Source organism: Mycotypha africana, assembly GCF_025528875.1.
Source record: "Mycotypha africana strain NRRL 2978 chromosome Unknown BDF20scaffold_6, whole genome shotgun sequence".
Taxonomy (NCBI): domain Eukaryota; kingdom Fungi; phylum Mucoromycota; class Mucoromycetes; order Mucorales; family Mycotyphaceae; genus Mycotypha; species Mycotypha africana.
The window spans coordinates 799290-822919 of NW_026515730.1; the positions used below are offsets into that span (position 1 = coordinate 799290).

The 23630-nt window shown below is 37.3% G+C and overlaps 9 protein-coding genes across 9 annotated transcripts; 5 read left to right on the forward strand and 4 right to left on the reverse strand.

The window, feature by feature from the left end:
• Positions 1-324: 324 nt before the first annotated feature.
• BDF20DRAFT_836109 (thaumatin) lies at positions 325-993 on the reverse strand (the record flags this gene model as incomplete). The annotated part of the gene is made up of 1 exon (XM_053078916.1): positions 325-993. One exon carries the CDS (start codon positions 991-993, stop codon positions 325-327), a length of 669 nt encoding a protein of 222 aa, XP_052935575.1.
• Positions 994-2822: 1829 nt separating this feature from the next.
• Positions 2823-6357, forward strand: BDF20DRAFT_906406 (uncharacterized protein; the record flags this gene model as incomplete). Its single annotated transcript, XM_053083270.1, has 5 exons — positions 2823-2982; positions 3085-3993; positions 4118-4672; positions 4715-5209; positions 5264-6357. The coding sequence occupies 5 exons, from the start codon at positions 2823-2825 to the stop codon at positions 6355-6357; spliced, it is 3213 nt and encodes a 1070-aa protein (XP_052935576.1).
• Positions 6358-6970: 613 nt separating this feature from the next.
• Positions 6971-7395, forward strand: BDF20DRAFT_874010 (uncharacterized protein; the record flags this gene model as incomplete). Its single annotated transcript, XM_053081245.1, is given in 3 exon segments — positions 6971-7126; positions 7146-7234; positions 7291-7395. Coding segments are annotated over 3 exon segments (241 nt in total), but the record flags the coding sequence as incomplete, so codon positions are not given.
• A 1032-nt stretch (positions 7396-8427) lies between these two features.
• Positions 8428-10104, forward strand: BDF20DRAFT_557765 (uncharacterized protein). Its single transcript, XM_053075741.1, has 9 exons — positions 8428-8542; positions 8659-8809; positions 8918-8981; positions 9042-9158; positions 9226-9276; positions 9352-9478; positions 9650-9665; positions 9734-9850; positions 9936-10104. The coding sequence occupies exons 1-8, from the start codon at positions 8474-8476 to the stop codon at positions 9793-9795; spliced, it is 657 nt and encodes a 218-aa protein (XP_052935578.1). The 5' UTR covers positions 8428-8473; the 3' UTR covers positions 9796-9850; positions 9936-10104.
• A 959-nt stretch (positions 10105-11063) lies between these two features.
• Positions 11064-12617, forward strand: BDF20DRAFT_913639 (uncharacterized protein; the record flags this gene model as incomplete). The annotated part of the gene is made up of 2 exons (XM_053084100.1): positions 11064-11238; positions 11338-12617. 2 exons carry the CDS (start codon positions 11064-11066, stop codon positions 12615-12617), a joined length of 1455 nt encoding a protein of 484 aa, XP_052935579.1.
• A 313-nt stretch (positions 12618-12930) lies between these two features.
• On the reverse strand, positions 12931-14887 carry BDF20DRAFT_874019 (ergosterol biosynthesis ERG4/ERG24). Its single transcript, XM_053081246.1, has 3 exons — positions 14368-14887; positions 13689-14160; positions 12931-13574 (listed from the first exon to the last, which is right to left on the reverse strand). The coding sequence occupies exons 1-3, from the start codon at positions 14803-14805 to the stop codon at positions 13027-13029; spliced, it is 1458 nt and encodes a 485-aa protein (XP_052935580.1). The 5' UTR covers positions 14806-14887; the 3' UTR covers positions 12931-13026.
• Positions 14888-15477: 590 nt separating this feature from the next.
• BDF20DRAFT_836115 (uncharacterized protein) lies at positions 15478-17633 on the forward strand (the record flags this gene model as incomplete). The annotated part of the gene is made up of 7 exons (XM_053078917.1): positions 15478-15518; positions 15918-16182; positions 16267-16370; positions 16499-16557; positions 16633-16709; positions 16859-16957; positions 17049-17633. 7 exons carry the CDS (start codon positions 15478-15480, stop codon positions 17631-17633), a joined length of 1230 nt encoding a protein of 409 aa, XP_052935581.1.
• Positions 17634-18599: 966 nt separating this feature from the next.
• BDF20DRAFT_836116 (uncharacterized protein) lies at positions 18600-19969 on the reverse strand (the record flags this gene model as incomplete). Its single annotated transcript, XM_053078918.1, has 3 exons — positions 18600-18663; positions 18737-18827; positions 18952-19969. The coding sequence occupies 3 exons, from the start codon at positions 19967-19969 to the stop codon at positions 18600-18602; spliced, it is 1173 nt and encodes a 390-aa protein (XP_052935582.1).
• A 1416-nt stretch (positions 19970-21385) lies between these two features.
• On the reverse strand, positions 21386-23185 carry BDF20DRAFT_836117 (uncharacterized protein; the record flags this gene model as incomplete). Its single annotated transcript, XM_053078919.1, has 7 exons — positions 21386-21521; positions 21859-22192; positions 22290-22385; positions 22466-22517; positions 22624-22808; positions 22898-22964; positions 23030-23185. 7 exons carry the CDS (start codon positions 23183-23185, stop codon positions 21386-21388), a joined length of 1026 nt encoding a protein of 341 aa, XP_052935583.1.
• Positions 23186-23630: the final 445 nt, after the last annotated feature.

The window sequence follows — 23630 nt, forward strand, 5'->3', positions numbered from 1 at the left end:
CAATTTCTATCTATTCTTCACCACACCACAGTGATAGTCAATTTAATCGAAGAAACTTAAAAAACCTGACATATGTATTGGAACGTTCCTCCCTCAAACAATTCTTGGAAAGCAGAAAGAAAAAATAATTGTAATTTCCTGTAAAAAATCTATCGACCAGCGATAGAATTGATTTTATATTTATTTCGCGAATAGAATACTGTTCATTCTCAAAATGAACAACTTCCATAGCATATTTATATGATGTTCAAGTACGATAAGAAGATATTATAGAAGATCAACTTCTATAAGAGGGGGAATACATATCTTGATAAGAAATCCAATTTAAGGGCAGAAAGTAACAGTGTAACCATCAGACTTGCAAGCGTACATGGAGCTGCTATCATCATTGGCATAGGTATAGACATCAGGACAAACAGCCTTGACCTTGGAAGAGTAAGCATTATCAGTACAAACACCACGACCAGCAGCGCCAGTGCAACAATATTCATCAGTACCGAAAGCACTGCAGGCAGACTTACAACTGCTACCGCCAGCACCAGTATGTTGGAGTTCAGAAGGGCACTCAGGCAAAGAGGCACAAGTAGGAGAACCACAACTATAACCATTACCACTTTGACCATTGGGGGAAATAGAAATAGGAAGATTATAACCGTCAACGAAAGAGACATCGTAATAGTCTTCGCCATTAGCACCCTTGAAAAGGAATTCTGCGAGAGAAGCGGGAGCGCCGGCATCACAGTCAGCGCCACCGTCGCAGCCTTCTCTAGCCCAAACACGACCACCCCAGTTAGGAGCTACATTGAAAGTTGTGGAGCCGCCAGCGGCTACAGAAACGGATTGACTACCGCCACCATTGGTCATTTGATTGACTTGAAGCTTATTACCACATTTGTTTTGAATTTTAATGGTGACACCACCAGAAGGAGCAGCAAAAACAGTAGAAGCGCCGAGACTAGCAAGAGCAGCAAGAATAGTAACGAATTGAACCATAGTAATAAGTGTGTTGATAGGTATGGTGGTAAAGAATGTGTTTTTTGTTGAATTGAAAGATTGCAAAGGTGGAGCAAATTGAACTCTTTTATAGAATTTTGGAAATTCTGAAACAAAGTAACAATAGATGCTGTTGATGTCTTAGTTTTTAAGAATTAGGAACAAGGTACTGAACAGAAGAGCGAAAAACTTTTATAGCTTCTAATTTGACAGGTTTTTTATTCGAATGAGTCTAATTTTTACTTACAAGCATTCTACTTCGTAGGTTTTTTATTAATTCTAGATCTTTTATTTTCAAAGGTATATTATAGGGAAGGTCTCACTCAACTTGTTGTTCCTTTCTATTTGTTGAATTTGTGAACAGACTCTATTACAATGATATTGCTCGAATCAGACTAACGTTACTTAATTTCTTTACAATTTCAAACTTTTTTACATATTTCTCGCTTTTAATATCTCAAACATCTACCAGTTTCTGAACAGCTCTTTATGTGTACCTGAAATAGTCTCTTGAGGAGAGATGTTTTCTGATAGGCCTGTCAAATAAGGGAATCAGGTACTTGGTGATATTTCAGGAAAGATACAATTTTTTATCTTCTATTTCCTTTTGGGGTACTTTCAGTTAAACATTTGAGTTGCTCCTAGCCTTTGCCATTGAGTCACTGCGGAGTGATAAACTTTGGTTCTGATACGGGGGAAAATAACTGGCACGGGGATTTAGACTGAAATTAAAAAATATTGTAATTTGATCTTTCTGTAACTTATTGCTATTCTCGAAAATTGCACACAACTGCAAAACCCAATTGAGAAAAATGATGTATAAGAAAGATGTTTATTGTTAAAATAAATAGAATATAGATTAAGGGAAACCTGCAAAACCCAATTGAGAAAAATGATGAATATAAGAAAGATGAAACTTCTCAATTGGTAGGCAGGTAAAGCCTACATACATCAGCGGGGTTGTAAAAAAATATACAACACTCATCAGTTCCTCCGAAACTGCCTTTAAAAATGCCGCAACAGTGCTTAAGAAGTGGGCCCTACCCCAGCCGAGTACAAAAAAGCTGTTTGTCTGATTTTATCTTGGCAACAATTGCAGAAGAAGAAAAGTTCTAGATGTGTCGATTTATAAAGCACCACGGGACTTTTAAACGTCAGCGGCTAAGAAATTTCAACAGGTAAGGTATACATAGAAACGGCTATTAGATATCTCATATTTAGTATCTTCAATATAAAGAATACATTTTAACTATTAGCAGTAATAAGAAACGGAAATCATTTTATAATTTATGTGGCGCGCTATTTTGCCTTCTTTTTCATCTCTGTTTTTGAGACAATAGAGCGATTTATTCTATTCGTTAAGGAATATGATCTCCTATATGAATTGACGTAGTTCAATGTTACTCCAAGTAAATGCCTCAGATCTGAGCTATTTTTTTTTTTATTGTTTTCCACGATTACTTCTCAAAACGTTAGTGTCGTGGCTGGTAATCGATGATAAACTTGTGGATTGATATTCCCTATTCTTATTATGTGAAAGTCTAAACTGCGAAAGGGCCTACTGAGTAAAATCCAAGTCATGCTGTCTTCTTATCCACCGACCAAACACAATCAATGTACAAAATTCTAAGAATATTTATATAGATCACTTTTCAATTCTTTTGTACACTTCATAGCATCATTTCATTTTACTTCAATTCACAAACTTATCCTCTAAATTGAGAAAGTTAAGGAAATCAATCCCTTCAAAGCATGGAAAAACCGGGCAAAGCAGACACGGTGATTCAGTTTCTGACGCATAAGGACGGGGGAATAGTTCTTACCATAATATGGTTGATCCTGCATCAATAAGAAAACAACTACAACGTTCTGCATCTTCTGCAAGTCATATCATCGTCGCATATCGCACGCTATCAACTACTGTGTCTGAAAACCAAGCGAAGCAAAGCAGGCATTTGAAGAAGAGAGCGGAAAAAGAGCTCGCAGATGGTAAGTTTTTATCTCTAGCAAAAGAATAGCAAAAGACTAGGACTAAAAATGATTATACTGTTACTGAAACCTTCTTCATGTATGCATTGAATGTTCTTGAAGACTTGACTTTTGCAACATACCATACACTGTCTTTGCTTGAAATCAGTCAACAATACAGAACAGACCTAGTGAAAGGACTGGAAAGCGAACAGGCAGCATCCCGTATCGCACAATATGGTAGAAATACGTTTACTCCCCCTCCCAATAACTGGCCTCGAAAAATAGCCAGCTATTTCTTTGGAGGCTTCTGCAGTCTGCTGTGGTTCGCTAGTATAATATGTTGGATTTCCTGGAAACCTTTGGGTGAACCCAATCCATCCCCTCTAAACGTCGCTTTGGCAGTTATTCTTATGTTTGTTATTCTCTTGCAAGCCTTTTTCAATATCTGGCAAGATTGGTCCACAAGCCGTGTGATGAACAGTATCAATAATATGCTGCCTACTCAAACTTTGGTCAAACGCAATGGTGAACTCATGACCGTTGATGTTGCTTATTTGGTTCCTGGAGATTTGGTTTCTATTCGTATGGGTGACAAAGTTCCTGCAGATTTGAGACTGGTGGAAGTATCTGATGATTCGAAATTTGATCGCTCGATTTTGACTGGTGAATCAGAAGGCATACCAGGTTCAGTGGATGCTACGGACGATAATGTTTTGGAAACGCACAATGTAGCTATGATGGGTATACATTGTTTAAATGGGTCAGCTTTGGGTGTTGTTGTTTCCACGGGTGATAATACGTTGATGGGGCGCATTGCTCGCTCTTCTTTGTCAGAACCTTTTAGTCGTACCACATTGCAGACAGAAATTCTGAGGTTTGTCATCATCGTTGGTATATTGTCTATTTCAGTAGGTGCTATCTGTTTGATTACTTGGAGTGCTTGGTTAAGAAAAGATTATCCGGACTTTCTCAGTTTGTCAAATGCCTTAATTGCTGTAATTAGTGTGATTGTAGCATTTGTACCAGAAGGTAAAGAAAAAGAGAGAGGGAGAGAGAGAGAGAAAGCGCAAAAGGGTAGCTGAAACTGTGTGAAGATGTGCAATAAAAATTTTGAAAATAGTAACGTTTTGAGCATATCTGTATTGTCATTTAGGTATGCCTATTTCTGTAACTCTTTGTTTAACTCTTATTGCCAACCGTATGCAAAAGAACAACGTACTCTGTAAGGTTTTGACGACAGTAGAAACCTTGGGCAGCGTCAACGTTTTGTGTTTTGACAAAACCGGTACTTTGACAGAAAACAAAATGTCCGTGGTGGATGCAAATTTAGGTCCTACCATTTTCACAGTCGCAGACTGTAAGGAAATGGTCTATCAAATTCTGAACAGCAGCTCTACTAAGGATACCAGTATCAATTTAACTTATCTGCATCATTTACAATTGGCTGCTTCTCTCTGTAATGGCGCCAGTTTTGATCCTGCCACTGCTCGTTTACCTATTCCCAAACGATCTGTAATTGGTGACGCTACTGATAGTGCTATTCTACGCTTTGCTGAAGGGCCCATGAATATACTTCGGTCTACCGTCGATGAGCTTCGTAATCAAACAGAAAAGATATTTGAAGTTCCGTTCAACTCTAAAAACAAATGGATGATGACGCTCTGTCGACCAACAACAGATGCTATAGCTGTTTCTTTATCAACACAGAGTACCTGTATTACTTCTCAAGACTAGATCTTATTTTGTAAAGGAGCTCCTGATGTCATGTGGCAGCGATGCTCCAAGATTCTTCTTTCTAGTGGTTTAGAAGAGGATCTGAACGAAAAGCACATGGAGTTCCTCTCGGGGCTACAAAGTAAATGGGCTAACGAAGGTAAACGTGTTTTATTGTTAGCGCGTCGTGTGATTGGCTGTAGAGAGAAGCCCGATAACTACGTTTGCGGTACATCGTCTTTTGCTACTTGGGCTAATAATATGAACGAAGGGTTGCTAGTGCTTGGTATGGTAGCAATTGTAGATCCTCCTCGTCCTGAAAGTACTGAAACGGTAAGACGCTGTCGAAAAGCTGGTAATCGTTTCTTTATGGTCACAGGTGACTTTCCAACAACCGCTGCTGCTATAGCACGCGATATTGGTATTTTTACAACAGAGCAGCCTCACACAATTCAGAACTTGGATCCAACCATGAATGCTGATGATATAGTGAAGTATGTTACGCCTAATGAGATTGAACATCCTTTGGAAGGTACTCAAAACGATATAGAAAGTAAAGGAACTGTATGTTTCAATGAAAGAAAAGAAGTATCAGAGGATGGTAAATCGCTGCTGTTGTCAGGCTCCGATATCATTACCTTAAATGATGTACAATGGGAGCAAGTCTGCAGTTATGAAGAGGTGGTGTTTGCTCGTACTTCACCAGATCAGAAGCTACGTATTATCAAAGAGTTCCAAAAACGTGACAATATTGTTGCCATGACCGGTGACGGTGTTAATGACGCCCCTTCTTTGAAGGCAGCCAATGTGGGTATCGCTATGGGTTGCGGCTCTGATGTAGCCATCGAGGCCGCTGACATGATTTTACTTGATCAATTTTCCAGTATTGTAGCTGCAATTGAGAACGGACGGTTGGTCTTTGACAATTTGAAAAAAGTCATCGTTTACTTGCTACCGGCTGGCTCTTGGTCTGAATTATGGCCTGTATTGGTGAATATCTTTTTAGGCTGTCCTCAAACATTATCGTCTTTTCAAATGATTGTCATTTGTGTCTTCACGGATTTGTGTCCTTCACTTGCTATTATGACGGAAAAACCTGAAGCTGACTTATTGGATAGACCTCCGAGAAAACCCAAGAAGGATCGCTTGGTCAATGCTAAACTGCTATTGCACGCCTATGGCTTTATCGGTTTAATGGAGATGCTCTCGTCAATGTTTATGTTCTTCTATTATCTGAGTACCCAAGGTTTGACTCCTGGACAAGTGTTTTTGTCTTTCTCCAATCTGACGGACCCTGAAGGTTATATGGGTTTTTCTGCTAACGAAATTACCGATAAGATCAACACAGCACAATCTATTTATTTTGTCAACCTGATTATTTGTCAATGGGGCAATGCGCTTGCAACAAGAACAAGGCGTCTCTCTATTACTCAAGCAAACCCTTTACGTGGACTTAATCGCAATATGTATCTCTTCTCAGCCATGATTGCCTCATTTGTACTCACTCTTATTGTTCTCTACGTTCCCGTATTCAATATTTATTTAGAGACGTCACCGATTCCCATCAGGTTTTGGTTTATATCTTTTGGTTGGTCCGCATTAATTCTTGTTATGGACGAATTGAGAAAGCTATTAGCGCGTCAGTATCCAAATAGTCTTTTCAAGAAGGCGGCCTGGTGAATAAATCTGACAATCATTATATAACTTTATGAACTTACTATTCATACCAATTTTAATGTAAATTGTCAAGCTGATAACTATGTATAGAAGCATAATTTAAAATACAGTGTTTTAGCTTCAATTTTACAATTTATACATATTTTATTGGACAATACATTCCTGTTGCCATTGTCAACATCTCGTTATGTTTTCTTTAGTAGACGGAAAGAGTTATATATTTTTAATTTAGATAACTTTAAATTACTTTAGGATGAAGTGATATAATATTCTTGGAGACATTATTTTGAAGGTCAGTGGACATTTTTCAATTGATAGTGGCATTACGTTAAAGTACTACGAGACGTACTGAGTATTTTAGTGTGTCACAGGTCTTATCAGTAATAGATACAGGGTTGTGGTTTACGGGACTTTATTTATGGATCATATGAATTGATCTACGCGTTAAACTGATCCCAGACACGTTCTTCCGCCACGTAGATAACCGCCGTTGTTGTCAATCGTAATAAAAAATAAGATGTTGTCAAACTAGCATTTACAGAAAATAAGTTTGACATCTTTCTTTTGATTTCCATCTTCTTTTTGTTATACTTCTTTCATACTTTCTTTCTTCATCCTGATAGCTACTACTCACCATGTACAAAGCCAAAATCTTGCAAAAAAATAAATCGGTGGCAGAAACCCATAAGAATAAAGTCAAAAACGAGTCCTTCCGTAAGTAACACATGAGCGCGCTGCCACAAATAGGTTATAGTGGTGATCCTCAATTCATGTTTCGTATGACTAGTAAGCATCGAGTGCAAGGATTGCAAAACACGGGGACGTTTCAACAAGGCATACCATGAATGCAAGTTTTACAAAGCAGTTTCTGCGCGTGATGGTAAGTATCATGCTATCACTGCAAGACAAGTTTATGTTTGCTTAACGCAAATTCAGTTGGAAGTAGCGGCAAGAAACGTAAGCAATCAGTTACAATCAAGGAAGAAAAGAAGCAAGCAAAGAGAAAGAAGAAGCAAACAACTGGAGATATCAAGTGCATCAGTTGAGACTTAAAGGGTCATTCTACTTCTCGTTCCCTCGAATGGAAAAGTTGCCAAAGGTTATACAGCCCAACTCGAACAATTCTGTAAAGTCTTCAACTTCAAAAAGTTTGGCTTTAAGAGGTAAAACCTGTAGAAGAACTTCTTCCGCAAAATACTATCCCTAATAGTAAACACACCCCTATTTTTGCTTCTGTCATAGTCTAAACGCTTTGAAGGAAAGTTCTAATGTAATGTTTCGAAATATGGTTAGGTCGGACGGTTTTACTGGAGACTTTTTGTTCAGCCGCAAAAAGAAAACAAAAGAAGACATGATCATTCATAATCACACCTTGACTTTGGAAGATTTTTTCTTATGACGAAGTACAAGACAATTACAGACCCGCTTTCCTTGATCCAGGGCGAAGATCTGTCTTCACAGCGGCAATCGGACTAGACCGTAACAAACATCAAGTACGCAGCTGCTCTACCAAGGAATATTATCATATGACCGGAAGTACCAGATACGCTGCTAAAAACATGTTGGCAATTAGCGTTTCGATCTGGAAGTCAACGGGAAGACCTGTGGAGTTTTCTAGAAAAGCATCAACCACTTAACCCGATCATCTAATCGCCAGCACGAAGGTGTTTTGATTTTTACAGGTACGCGTCTCAATTTTGTGTAGTTCGATCTTGAAGCTATAACTTAATCGTCTCAAAAATTTACTTTTTTCTAGTAATATTGCGGCTTTGTCTAAACCCAAAGTTAAAAAACTGTATCTACAACAAACCCCAACCCTTTAGTCCATAATTCTTTTTACCCTTGAGCCCTAAGGGGTTTTTAGATTCTCCTCAGCCTTGGAGCTGCCGCGGGTAATTTAGATAAGTTTAATATCTCGTGTCCATTAGGCTTTAAAAAATTAATATTATGTAATAAAATCTTCGTTTAAACGTATCTACAACAAATAAACAATACACATATTTTCTTATCCCGACTTTCTCGGTCTATAACGAAAGGAGAAAAAAACCATAAAAACTTCCTTTAATCGTGTTTCTGGACGACAACCTATAAAAAATAACTACGATACCCAATCGTAAATATGGCAGTTACTAGATCTCTTTCAGAAATCGAAAAAGACATTGCAAATATAGATCATGCTCTCTCAACAGTATGTAACAGTCAAGGCTCGAGTTTTATTTTTATTTTTTCCACTTTTTTTTTAAGCATGCATAATGATTTTACATTGTTATTCTTTGGCCTTTCAATCATCGGCAAAACAAACAGGTATCAGAGATCCGTTCATCCTTGAAGCACTTTAAAACATTAGTACAAGATGAACAAAAAGGACCTTCCTTTGTTCAGTCTTTTGGTGACAAGCTCAAACATATCCGACGAGATCTAGGTATATTGTCAGCAGATAGCGAGATTTTGAAAGGTGAGAAGAATACCCAATTGCACAAGAAAATAGTAGAAAAGATTAAACATAGCCGTCGCGAAAACACAGAACCGTTCACTTACTTTATTACTTTTGGGGGATTTTTAGCCGCTTTGGAGCATGCACAAATAGCAGCCAAGGAGAACAAGTTTGATTGGGATTTGATCAAAAGGTACAATGAAACACAGCGATTAAACAGTACGTTTGTGTACTGACAGATTTCTTTTATCAGTGAAGCTGAAAGAGAAGCCGAGGAGGAAGAGATGCGATATCAGGAAGAGAAAGCAGATACAGGAAAAGCAAAAGAAGTAGGATCCACAGTTAAATCAAATGCAGATCATTTATACAAGTAAAGGAGAAGTAAGCATGAGACAATAATCAATAGAGTAGCGTTTTTACTTGAATTTTCTGCACAGAGAACTAGCGTCAATCGTATTAGAGCGAAAAGCAACCACAGCAGAGATGGAGTAAGGATTGTAAATAGAGGAAAGGATTATTAAAGAAAGAGAGCTTATACCGACTATCAACGGTTTTTTTTGCAGAGATAAATTCTTTACGAAACGCATCAATGAGTGGATGAACACGAATAAAATCAATTATATGGATTTTGCAATCGGATTTTTGAAAGAGGAGCAAGCCACGCTATCTGGTTCGATATGTCGTGTTAAGGTAAAGAAAAAAACCGTGCTCAAGCTGCATGAAATACGGAAAGGAACAACAACAGAGACTCACATCGTTCAAATGGGGGTAGATTCATATCCGTAGAGCTTTAGCAGCAGAGTTGGATATGGAATATCAAAGTTCATCTGATACTTTATTTATACATCATTATGACATTAGAAGTCCAAAGGAAGAGGTACTGTACTCATGGGATTTCCCGATTTGCGCATGCACTTACGGTTGATTTACTATTTCGATATGTAGAAAAACTTCCTGCAAGAGTCACAGCACCTCGTTTTTCAGAGATTGAATTTACTGGCGACTAATGCGCTTGAAGACATGCTGATGTTTTATGCAAAGGAATCTTTATTTAATGTCTTGGTAGGTGATACATAGATATGAACACGACATATAGGAAAGGAGTGAGCTTTTCAAATAACGATTTTATTCCTTTCACCAAATCAAGAATTGGTTTTACAGCTATAGCGATTTGTTCAGTCGTCCTTGTCAACGATGTCATAAACTGCTTCAGTTCGACTCACCACAGTACAAGTATTTGCCACCCTTGGTGAGGACATGGACAAAGAGACAATCAGCTTATCAGCACCATCCGAATGTCAACAGCTCACCGCAAAATAATGCGGGCACAGCCTACCATATGCGATGTTTTATAGAGTACAAGAGCAATCATATAGTCGATTAAAGTTATACTCTCAGAACAAGTATCTGTAAATATATACCATTTTATCTTTGAGCCATTTGTTTCTGTAGAATATTTATCCATGATAAATCAAGATATCACAGATAGGATATGGTTCGAAATGGCTCAAAAAATTCCCTTCTTCCCGCTGCATTTCAATGACAAATTCGATGGATCTAAAAAGAAATGTTTCGTTACTGACTTCAATGACACAAAGCCACTATGAACTAGGCACAGAGTTAAGCATGTGTGGTTATCTCCTACAGATTAATGTGTTAGTTGCTTCCTTTAACAATATCTTGAATTTCTTTGGTTCTGCTCAGTATTTGCCTCCATAATGTCTACAAAAAGAAGTGGCAAATAATCTTATTGTTTCGTTTGACAACGAAACAGTTCTATTAACAAAAATAGCCTAAATATTTCTGAAAACCGTCTAATTCTATTTCAGGGCCGATTACGTTTTAATGTTTTTGACACTTCATCCATTTGGCAGTAGAATGCAGTATTCGACTGTGACAAATGATTTACTATGGCGACGTTAAAGCTAATCATATATGTGTCGTTTTAAAAACAATCGTTTATCATTATATGTATTCTTGGCCAAAAGTACAAAAAGGATTGAACCTGTGTCATTTGCTTTTCCATTTCCGCCTTTTTTTAAGTCTTCAGGCCAATCGTTTACGAAAATGACAATTATTTTTGTGAAAACGCTCAATTTCCGTAGGTTTGACTGTAAACCCTAAAAAGCAAAGAAAAATACAGTAAGTTGAATCAAAGACAAACAAACACTTTTTCTCTTCTTTTCAATCTCGTTCACGGCTGTAAAGATCCTTAACCGAACCCTTTTCACCTAAGCAAATCCTCCTTCTTGATTTTTGCCTTTCGTAATACTACATGTATCAATTCAAAATACATTTGGAGAATGATACGCTTATTTTACGTGGCACGCCAGAAGAATCCGTAGGTTGCGTTCTTAGAGGCTGGGTTGTACTCAATAACAAAGAGCTCATGAAGGTGAAATCAATTACGATGAGTTTGACTGGAAGAGTCAGGGCGCAGTGGACAGAACGTAAGATAGTTTTAATCGAGGATGATGAGGATGAAACAAAGAAATTTTAATGGAAGAGATCGGTCTAACAAACAAAAAAAAAAAATTTTTTGTCTATAGGCAACCATCAACATAAGAAGGAATTCATTATTCTAGAACATCATTGGACTTTTTTACCTGTACAAAAAAAGCTTCATGCATTGGCTCCTCATTGCGTTTACAAATTTCCATTTGAGTATGTCCTACCTGGTGATTTAGCCGAGTCTATGGATTCTAATTCGTACGGATCTTTGTCCTACAAACTGAAAGCGATTGTCGACAGACCTGCTTTTTCATTTGCACCCAATTTGATAGACCGACGACAACTACGAGTGATCCGACAGATCATGCCTTCTTATATAGCCATGAATCCACTACAAATGTCAAACGAGTGGGCAAACAAACTAACTTATCACATCAGCGTGCCCAAGAAAACATTTTATCGAGGCGAAGCCATCCCTATAAATTTCTCATTGACGCCAAAACGAAATTCTGAACAACTCCATGTCCGATATTTATCTTGTTTCTTGAAAGAATATACGACTTTTGTACTATTACAAAATAACAGCAGTAATCATCATAACAACACAAATCAGCAGGAAAACCTTCATCCGCATACAGAATCTCGCATTATCCGATTCTTTAGAGATGAAGCTTTTCCATCGATTGGGCCACATTGGCAGAAAACCGAAACATTGAACGTTCCGCATTCTTTCGATGCTGTACAATGCGATATCCGTAACCGATACTTCAAAATTGAACACAAATTAAAATTCACCATGTCGTTGATAAACAAATATGGCGATTTATCCGAGTTGAGAGCCACGATACCCATTGACATTGTCAATCAACCCATGAACAATAGTATTGCTGCGATAGACAGAACAGCAACCTTATCATCTTTCGGCATGGTAGGAATAACAACTTCAGAAGACGATGATGAAGAAGGTAGGATGGATGGTGAGAATGAATTGCCGACATATGAAAATAGCTGGCGATCGGCGCCCTATCATTTTGACGGTCAAGCTGTGATTTCACCGGTACCCCAGCTTGACTATTCAGCGACTACTACCACACCACAACACCATCCTCGCTTCAGCACCTTGTTTAGCCCTGCTGATTTGGAAGATAATGTAATATACCCTTTGACACCACCTTCGTATGCAGATGAAGATGCAGAAAGATATTATTCACGACAAGGATTATCAGCAGCAACAGCGGGAGATTATTTCGGCCATCAATCTCCGTCATCCACCAACAGTAATAATGCTTTCATCCAGCAGCAATGTAATGATAATCTTGATTTGGGTATTTTACCGTCTTACCACTCGGTTATTATCCCACAAAATAATATTCAGTAAAAGTGAACAAGGTTGTCTATTCGTACTTTGTTAAAAAATCTTTCGATTGTAAATAAACCATGTGCATCTATATTCCAAGTTTGCCAATTCCATGGGAAAGCTATTTCTGTATTTGTAATACGAATTTTTTTTGGTTTTTTTTTTGTAAAAAAAAAGGAGCGACAATGGTGATCTTGATACGTATTAAAAAAAGCGAGTAGATTTTCTCAACTGTCGCTCATTTTCTTAATTGACTTTGTTATTCATGTTACTCACTGTTCCAAATCAATAGAATGAACAATTTTTGAGAATTTTTGCACAACTGTTATTTTTTGGGCACATGTCAATTTTTGATATTAAAAATAAGTATAAATGTGAATAATATATAAGATAGATAGAATTACAAATTAATGATAACTATATGTGTTTCTTAGAAAACATAAGGGATAAAGATATAAGGAACACGTTCACAGTAACGATCCCAATCTTCACCATACTTTTTGGCACAACGTTGCATATCTCTAGACACACGATGAACCAATACGATGACAAAGAAGGTGAAATAGAAATAAGGGAAGTAAGAACTGAAGCCAGTGATCAAACCCCAAGATAAGGATTGCACCAAATCAGCGGTATAATGAGGCTTACGAACAATACCCCACCAGCCAGAAGTCAATAAAAGATTACCATTCTTTGTCTTGATGTAGGTAGGGTTCTTGATACGGCCCCAAGGTAATTGAGGGAAAGCCTTACGGTCAATGTAAGAGCCGTTTTGTTCCATACGGAAACGATTCTTTTGAGAATTGCCAGTATCGAAAACATAGTAGGCGCAAAGTAAAGTGATGTAAAGGAAGATGGTGTAGCCCATGCTGTGAGAGATGGTCTTACCGGTTGTGAGCTCATACTTCATCAAGTAGAGGGACGAGTAACAGTAGGTAAAGGGAACACCTGCCATATTCCAGAAAATAAGCATGAAGCCTACGAATGACAACAACAGGCTAATGTTAGTTCTACCATATTTATTTACAAACAGAATTTCTTCTTCATGATTCCCTATTGCCACTTTTCCCCTCATCCGATTAAAGAACTTACCATCCTTTTCGAAAAACATATCCCATGAAGTAGGAATACATTCTTCACCCTTTTGACAGGCATTCGCATATAAGAAATGAGCCAAAACCATGAAAGCGACAGGAGCACTAACATAACCCTTCATTTCATATTGTTTTAAAGCACAAGAGACAGAGACGTAGAACAAAACGGGCCAGGGGACACGACATTCAGCCCACATCTTCAAGTCGACACGGCCCAATCGAGGGTTGAGAGGAGCACCCATGAAGAAATCATAAATGACGTTACCAGACATACGATGTTGAGTACCTTTGAGGATGGAAGAGATATAGACGAGGAAGGACATGGCGAAACCCCAGATGACAGCAACACTCATGATACTACCAAAATTCTCAATGATAAGAGTGAGACGGAAAATACCAGTAACATGAAGAACGACAGAAAGGGCCAAGGTAAGGTACCAAGAAGATAAAGCATTACAGAGGTAAGGAAGCTATGGTTTTCAAGAGAAAGGGAAATAACTATGTCAGAATGGAATCCTCCCTTCTCGTTGATATATTCTTCCTTTCCTTTGGTTCTCTTTCTCCTTTGCAGATACATCTATAAACTTATGTACACATAGGTTTCCTCACTCTTTTCTCAAGCCCATTTGTTTTGTGTCATCCCATATCCCCCTTTTTGATTTTCCCCGACATATTACCTTTTTACCCTTCAAATAAGGAATAGGAAGACCATAAACAACAGGTCCTGGCATGAATTGAGCACACAACAAGCTATAAATGACATGTCCCATATAAATCTTGGTTGCCAACCATGTAGGGAAAGCGCCGGTCTTGATCTTGAGCCAAATTTCATTGATTAAAAATTCCACAATAGCATCTTTGGTGAAAGCAGTAGGCAAGATGAAATGACCTTGGTGATATTCTAAGCAAATCCAAAAGTAATACATCATGGTAGGGAAACCCAACATGATACCTAAAGTTCCAAGGGGACCACCGAACTCGTAATGCACTTCTTTATCCATTTCAATTTCATGGCTGGTGAGCTTTGATTTGAATAAAGGTACACCATTTTCGTTCACAACGGGTTTTTCTTCGTTATTGTCTATAACCGCGTCACTTTTGACACTGCTACTCATCTTTTTTTTCTGAATAAAAAAGAATGAAGAATGAAAAAAAAAGTATGAAAAATCAATACAAGTACGATAAATACAAAAAAAAAAAAAAATAAAAAAAATGAGAAGTTCGCGCTGTCACCCATTTCCTTTTATACGATTTACCATGGAGAAAGTTTTTTTCATTTGTGCTAATGATAATTTTTTCGGTCTAATATAATGCCGGTTAAATTATTGAGTTCAGATGTATCTCAGTTGAAAAAAATTGATGATCAATGTATGATACAAACTTATCGTCGTGTTGAAACAGAAAAGCTCTGATATAGACATTGCATCTTCTGTTTAGAAAAGCTTGAAATAGTCTATACGTCTCTCTACTGTTTCGACAGATAATGAGCTTTAGTAAGCTTTGCATAGGCATCACTGACGTTCAACTTTCTTTCGGTTCTGCCCTGACGTATTTTTCATTCTATTGTTCCATTGTTCTTTGTTTAAAACAGTTACGCTTGCCGTCCTCTTTCCCCTCGGCACTCATTGCAGCGAGAAGCGGAAAGTATGACAGCTATGGCTGGGTTTAGAAAATCAGAGAAAAATCCTTTTATACGGAATAGAAAACGTGCGCGCACTGGGTGGGGTTGAAAGAGCTATCAATGGATCATCATTCACAGAGCTATCTAGCGTTTGCTCAAATGAATGATGTGCTCTGCAGCACTTCAAATACGGCACCCTGTACGCAGGTAAATCCTATTCCACGAAGGCAGTCTTGGCTCCTTTGCGACGCATATAAATTTTATAGAACCACCCTTTTTCTTTTTAGTCTATGCATCATGTATATACAAGTGTGGTCTTACAGCCGCTCAAATAAGATCTTGTTGTTTGAAAGGCATCATGCTTTTGTGTTTATCAGAGGATGTACTAAGCTGAATTGTAACGTCTCACGAATTTGCAAACATCAATTGAGTTCAAAAATTTAATGATCATCCATTCTGAGTTTTGGGAATTTTTTCATTTGAATAGCAAGCAAGAAATTTGATTTACTGGTGTTGGCTGTGCTGCTCGTGAATTTTCTTTGTTTTTGTTATCATAACCTACAACTTTTTTTTTTTTTTTTTTTTTTGCTCCACAAAACGCATCAGATGGGACAGACGAAAAGTAAAGAAAATAATATTCTATCAACAAAGACACACTGTAAGTCTTTATTTGTCGTTGCGTTTATCTCGAATCAACCACGGTTCATTGCCTGAACATTTACTTACAATGACACTTTTATTGTTTTTCCCACCATTTATCTATTCGATGAACGTCCATCTCTTCTTAGTCTCAGCAAAGGAAATTAGAGACATTCGTCGCAATGTGAAGGAGAAACATCAGAATAATATCACAGAAGATGTTTTTAAAGACGTAAGTTCGCTTATCTATCGACAATAGTAAAACTCTTGCTCACAATTTTATTTCTATCAACCTCCTCACATATACAATAACCAGTCTGTTAAACAATATGTGCCAACAGTTTCACCAACAGATGACATATTTTTAAAACGTTTATATCATGCATTTGGTGGTGATGAAGGCAAATCGATTGATTTTAGGTAAAAGACAGGAAAAGGCGCCTTTGAATGACAGTTGTATATGTTTGTGGGGTAATTGTTGCAGCGATAAGCTCATCATTCTTGGCTGTTGTTTTTTTTTTCTTTGTTTTTTTTTTTTTTTGCGATAGTAAATTTGTCGATGGCTTGAGCGTTTTTATGAAGGGAACACCTGAAGAAAAGTTGAAATGTAAGATAATATAAACAAATTGTGAAATGAAAGTTACAAATGATAAACAACCCTATGTGCTTATTTATTTGTTAGTGTCTTTCAAGTTGTATGACATTGATAAGGATGATCATATCTCAAAAGATGAATTAGAACATGTCATTTTAGAACTTGTAAATTACCCAACATGATAAGCATACAATTAGTAGCAAAGAAAAGATAGAGTGAAAAGACTTACCGTGCCTTTTAAACACACACACACACACACACACACACACACACACATACATACATACACACACATGTATTCACTATTCGGAAGACGAAAATGCAAGCAGAAGAAGAGGAGGAAACCGAAGAAATTCAGCGATATATTGACTGTATGTTTGATGATTTTGACGTGGATTGCGATGGAAAACTGGTAAGTATCGTTCTAGGAGTAAAACAAAAACGAGATTGTAAAAAAGTTAGAAGGGACGATTTATTACCCGCTTTATTACTGTCGTTACCAGTCATTTGAAGAGTATAAATTATCGGCTATGAAGGAACCATTACTTGCAGATTTCTTGGAAAAGTTTCTTGATAAACATAATCTGTCCAAAAAGACGACACCGCTATCACGACCTACATCGATTCGCTCAAGGCAATCATCAAGGTCGGTGCTCAATGTGAGCAGTATGAACCCTAGTAATCATCAATATCACCATAACAGCTCAAGTAGTAGCAACAGTAACAGTAACAACAATGGTAGCAATATAAAGGAACAGAATCGACTCTCTTTTCGATTATCGCAAGCCGAATTGTTAGATTACAGTCATCAACAGCAACAAAAACTGACTTCTTCAGCAGCTTCTACCAATCCGAGTCCCAGAAATTCTATCTATTTACCCACTTCACTAACACCTGCTATGGCTGCTTCCTCTGTTCAATCCATGTCTTCCAATACAACAGCATCTTCTCATAATAATACTACACCAACTAATTCAAACACGACAACAGCAAGTAATGTGCTTAAACGTGATAGGCCGGATTTACCGCATAGATTAAGTCGTGGAGCCAGTATGGCCAGCTTAGATGCTGCTATACAATCTTTATAATTTATCATAATTTTCATTATTGAAATCAACAATATTTGCACATCAACTCCCCTATTATAACTTATGATACGAACCAAATCAGTTATATATATATTTATATAAATATATGCATATATTACACATATTTCTTCCAGTTCCTTTTTTTTTCATAAATAGACACCACATAGTATCCTCACTATAATATAAAGTTTTAGTCATGTTTTCTGTTCACTGATTGCTTAAAAGGGATAGCCAAGTTCTGAAATGGATGATTGACTCAGTTAGATTGTACGCACCTAAGCGTAAAATTATATATTCACGGCAGTGCGAATTGGGCTGAAGTGAGGTTAGAATGACCGTACGCGCGTGAAAGGTTTGCACATATAGCCCTCTGCGCAGTATTCTATATGAACATGTATTTATGGTCAAGAGCTGAGTATCTTTCCTTTTTCCTCTATCAGAAATTCTTCTTCATATCTTTAAGGAGAATAGCATAATGAATTAAACATAAAAGTAATCTTTTTAATGACAGTTAATAGAAAATTGGGCATTTGTCGAAAGAATTATTCAAGTGTCATCAAATAAAAAGGTGGGGGATTTGTTGTAACATAAAGAAAAAAGTCTAGATTAAAAAGCAATAAAAGATCTTGAAACCTAAGATAGAATTACATTAGAAAAGAAGAAAATGCAGAAAGAAATAGTAAAAAAAGAGTATAAAAGTCTATAGCGGGTGCGTGTAATAAAAAAGAATTAGTTTGGAAAAGGGTATTTGGAAGAAAAAGAGAAACTAGTCTTAAGATGAGTGATAAGTGTGACTTATTAGCAGTAGATAGTAAGATAGAGAGCTGTTTGATCAAAGAAAGCTTTTTTTTGGGGGTTTTTTTTCGTTTTGGGCTATTTTTGTTTCTTCTTGGATGAACAATGTGTATATGTGCATAGTGGTAGAAATGAACAAGAAGTGTGACGTTTATTCCGCGCTTCTTTTGTTCAGATGTTTCCCATTGCATACATGTTCTCAAATGCTTGCTTTTGTAACACACTTTGTTGGAAACTAATATAATATACAGGGTTAGCTTATTACTCCCTTTGGTCTTTCTTGGGTTCTTGTACTACTGCTACTTTACTTTCTGAGTTGTTCATTTTCCTGTACGAGACGTTCAAGTTCAGCTAGTATCGTCATTTGAGTGGACTTTAAGTGCTTGATATGTTGGACAGCTTTTATATGATATGAAGTAGGGTTTTGCACAACATCCGCAAAAAAAAAAAAAAAAAAAAAAAAAAGTTAGAAATTTCTTTTGAGAGAAGCTGTTGCTTCCTGGGTAGATTTTTGAATACGTACTTTTATGTAACAAGTTCACTTTACTCATTTTCTTGTTTAAACAAGTAGGTAATTCAGCGCGTAGATCTTCAAAACCATCCTTGATTTGAGCTCGACGCTTTTGTTCCGATTGAATATGAATTTGACGTCTCAATTCACTCACACTTGTTGAATGGTCATCTGTTTTTCGTTTACGAGAGGGACGGCTCTCTCCCTCTTCCTCGTCCATCTCCTCCTCTTCTTCTTCTCCAACATCCTCGTCTTCGTCAGATGAAGAAGAGGTAGAAGCATTGGAGGTGGCATTGGCATTGCTTTGCTTTTTTTCTTTCTCTGCATTGGAAGTTGCTGTTCTAGCTCTTTTTCTACTCATACCATGATTGCGTTGTGAAGCGGATTGCTCAAAAGATTCTTTAGAGTACTGCAAAAATTCTGGATAGAAAGACTCTGGTAAAGCTGAAGCTTTAGCGATTGTTTCATTCAAGTAAGCAGCGGCAGCAGCCGATGGAGTGGTGGTAGTTGCCGTGATAAGTGGTGCTGCAGGTGGAGGTGGAGGGGGTGCTGTTGTTGTTGCTGTTACAGCTGCTACTACGCCTACAGTTGAAACAGTCGTGGTTGCACTACCAGTAGAATGAATCGTAGAACTAGAATGAGATTGCACAAGAGGTGGAGGTGCAATAGGATGCTGATAAGCGGGTGGAGGTGGTAAAGCATGTTGACCTGATGCAGTCGTCGTCGCTAACACAGCTGCTGCTGGGGCATTGGCAGAAAAGCCAGACATTAAAGAGTCTGGGCTTCCAGGTCCATAGTGCTGTTGAGGGTTCAAGTGAAAGGTTGCGGGACTAGTGATGAAAGGTTCGTTGGTGTACATGATGTTGCTGCTAGGAGAGGCAGATGGTGATGTAGTGTAGAAGGGTGAAACGGGATAGACTAAAGTAGGTGTATGTGACGGATGCTCGACTTCGAATTTACTGAAATAATCCTGTTGAACAGGATAGGGGCACTCTTGAAAGAAGTCTGAAGACCAAGTTTGATTATTCATTTTGTAGATTTAAGGAAAGGATGTTGTATTGTAACTATTTAAGGATAGGTAAGGGGTTGGGTAAGTATATGGGTGTCTTTAGCCCAAGTAAAGAATGGATTGGGAAGTAAGTAACTCTGTATTCTATTAGAAAAAAAAAAAAGAAAAAAAGACAAAAAAAAAGAAGCATTCAGACTTTTATGTGCTATCGAAAATTAGGAGTGTGTAGCAAAAAGAGAAAAAAAAAATCAGCATTAGTTGGTTTGCGTGAAGTGATCCTTTAGAATTCATTTTTTGAACCAATGGATAAGGTAAGAAAGTCATTTTCTCATGCACGGATAATACGTTGTCCTACGATGAGATACAGACGAAGAACCTTGTGTTAAAGGAGTTTTTTTTCTTCATTGAAATCCGCCCGGAAGTGGTTCCATCACCCACCCTGTTTTTAAGGCCCAAACGAAAATTAACATAGAAGCACCAGGCTAAATAAAATTGTTGATTCTGAATAAAAAATAAAAAGTCAGGTACGAACAAAAAAAAAAAATATATCGGCCTTTCTTTTGATGGACGATGACTGTCTTGGCAGAGAGAAAAGCATGGAGCATGGTACATCTTCACATCGTATGTCTGGTGCATTCCCACACCTGTGCATGTCTTCCAGTCGCAAATCCCTCATCTCTCTGTTGACCATCACGATGATTGTGTAGCAAGCCTGTACCTTTACGGTATCGACTTTTTTTGAAAGGACACAAACTGACGCGTTTTCAAATGCCGATATACAAATGTTTGAATCGCAAACAAGTATGAAGAAAGTGGTTAGTAGAGGCTGAAAATCTTGTATCGGTTTCCATACATATTGATTTTAGAGTTGTGTGCAACGCTCTTTTTTTTCTTTTTTTTTTTTTTTCATTAATTTCTTTGATTATCAGTGGGTTGAAAAAGAAAAAAGAACTATTTGCAAACAAAAACATTAAAGCAAGCAAACTTATTATGGCTAATGCAAGGTTTATCATTGGCCTTTTTTTGCACAGACGTGATTCACTTAAAATGGTAACTTGATCAAAAATAACATTGCCTGCTTTAATGTGTTTTTTCGCTTTTTAAAATTCGAGACAATAGAGATTTAGAATGAAATGCTCTGATGACTTGTTTCCTTTGAAAATCTGAATCATGCTTTTTTAGGGCTTTTTTAACCTTTTCGCTGTCCTTGCTTATGGAGGAGGGCACACTTATCTTGATGAACCCTAACTCTATTTTTTTTTCTTGTATTATGTAACTTTACGCCTTTATTTTTCAATTCACAAGCTGAAAAAGGGTGCTCTCAGAAGATTAGCCCTTTTAAAGCAAAGTCTCTCATTTTTTAACACTAAATGCCTTCTCCTCCTTCTTTCAGCCCAATGCACATGAGAGCGATGCACACACTAACAAGAAAATGCTTTATCCAGCAGCCAAGTCTTCACGAGCGCTGACAGAAAAGCTTGGATCGCCTGTATCTTTTAGAGTTTGGGCGTATTCTAAAATGACCAAACTGCTTTCTGCTATTGATTCAGGCCCCGGATAAGTGTGCGACCTACTATTACAAGACAGAAATGCCTGCAGATTGCCCAAGGCTATGGGACAGTTTCTCTTTGGATATTCTGTATCTATCGTAGAAATTCAATAATTTCTCAAAAACAAGTTTTGGATGTTGATAGCCGGGACACGATTTTTCAACCGATAATGAGATGTTATGGTATGAAGAAAAATCAATCACATGAAAAGAAAGGTTGGGAAACGATTGCCTTTTATGTTTTCATCATCAGTGGACATAGGGAATAAAAAGGTAGTTTGTGGAGGCGGGGGTATTATTATTGGCCTTCAGCTATACGTTTTCAAGAAATGTCGAATGTTGTGATGAAAACCTTTATTACCAGGCTTTTACGTATTTTTCGCTTGCTTCCAGTAATTGCACTGCTATTTGTAAAGCTCCCTCAATTCTTGAATTCAAAATTCCAAGGCCTTCCTTATTCTTTGTAGCCGTTGTGGCTGACGATGGTGATCCTATTGAGCCTTGTCTTTCTTGTCGTTCTTCGTCTACTGCTCTAGATTGCTTTTGCTTTACTTCAGTATTGATGATGATGGGTAATTGTAACAGTATTCTGCAAATAGTGATAGAAAGCCCCATCCTTTTCCACAAACTAAAATAAGAAAGTGACCGTAATTCGTGTTGCAATTCGTATAACTTCATCAGTTCGAACTGTATCGCTTTATAATAGTGATGTGTAGCTATCGAGTAAGTAGACAATGAGTTGTAGGTCATCCTCTTTCAAACTACAATCGTTTATCAGTGCGCTTGACTTACATAACACTAACTTCCGCATCTTTCGAAAGCCTAATTCTATTTGAGCTATGGTATCATCTGTAATATGTATTCCAGGGTTTGTTCCATTTAAGGCGTCTGGGGAGTATAAAAAAAAAAAAAGAAATATTATTATTTAGGTCAGATGATTTACACAGCTAATAAATTTGATGATTTACAAATAAATGCACGCATGGTTTCAAATTCTCCTTCTAGCATTTCAATGAATAACTAGCAATCATTTTAACAAACCATGAACAATCTGCATATGTAAGCATGACTATACAATAAAACTAAACAAACAATAAAAAATGATATTGGGGCAGGTGCATCTAACCTGATGTAAAACTCGCTGAAGCGTTTGATTGGCGTTGACTTCTTCATCTTCACTCTTTGCAGCAGCAGCAAAAGTTGAATATCGACATCCTGTAGCAGTAGTGGCTGATCTTTGCTTATGATTCGATAGATCGTATAATAATTTTGAAGAAGGATTACTCAGCGTTTCATAGGCGATCGACAATACTAAATACATGTAGAATGATAAATACTTTAATATGCATCTGTTGTCTGCACATTCCACACTTTTTCCTCTATGTACTTAGTAGTTTTACGTTGAAAACTTTCAGTTGCTAAAGGATAGGCTGGAACAAACTTATCAGGATGACATATTCTACTTTTCTAAGGATTATCAGGTATTAAGTGAGCATTCCATAGATCGAGCAATTGGATAGGGTTGCAATTACTTTGATATAAGCTCTTCTTATTTCTTCTGTTGATGCATTTCTTGTAACTCCTAAAATTCGGTAATAGTCTGGTGCCGCCAATATCTCATCTACAACTTTATATCTTTCGCTTTCAGTAGGATTACTGTAATGTTTTGGTGGCTTAATGAAAGGCATTAAAAGATTTATTTGTTAGATAAAAGAAAGGATCTTTGGAGGTCAACCTGAAATTCAAATAAAAAAAAATCGAAAAAAAGCTCAAGCAAATCATGATTTAATGAAATCGAATCAGCTCCCTAAATAGGCCCGTCCCTATCCTGTTATTCATCTTTTTCTCCTTTAAGAAAGAGGTTACGGATGATTCAATTAGTCTCGATCAATATCAACCATTACAAAACTCAGTATTTAGTATAGTAGAATTGAACAGAACGTTTTCCAGGTGAGACTTTACTCTTTGTTCGGCACGTACTTACTCCCAAAAGTAGTTGCAGCAACCGAGTGAAGCCGCTCAAGAGAATGACTAATCTCTAATATTGCGAAACGAACATACCATCGAATTTGAGCAATTTAAAGAATAGTATCCAAATCAACTCATAAAACTGCTTTTTTGCTGTCTTATGCA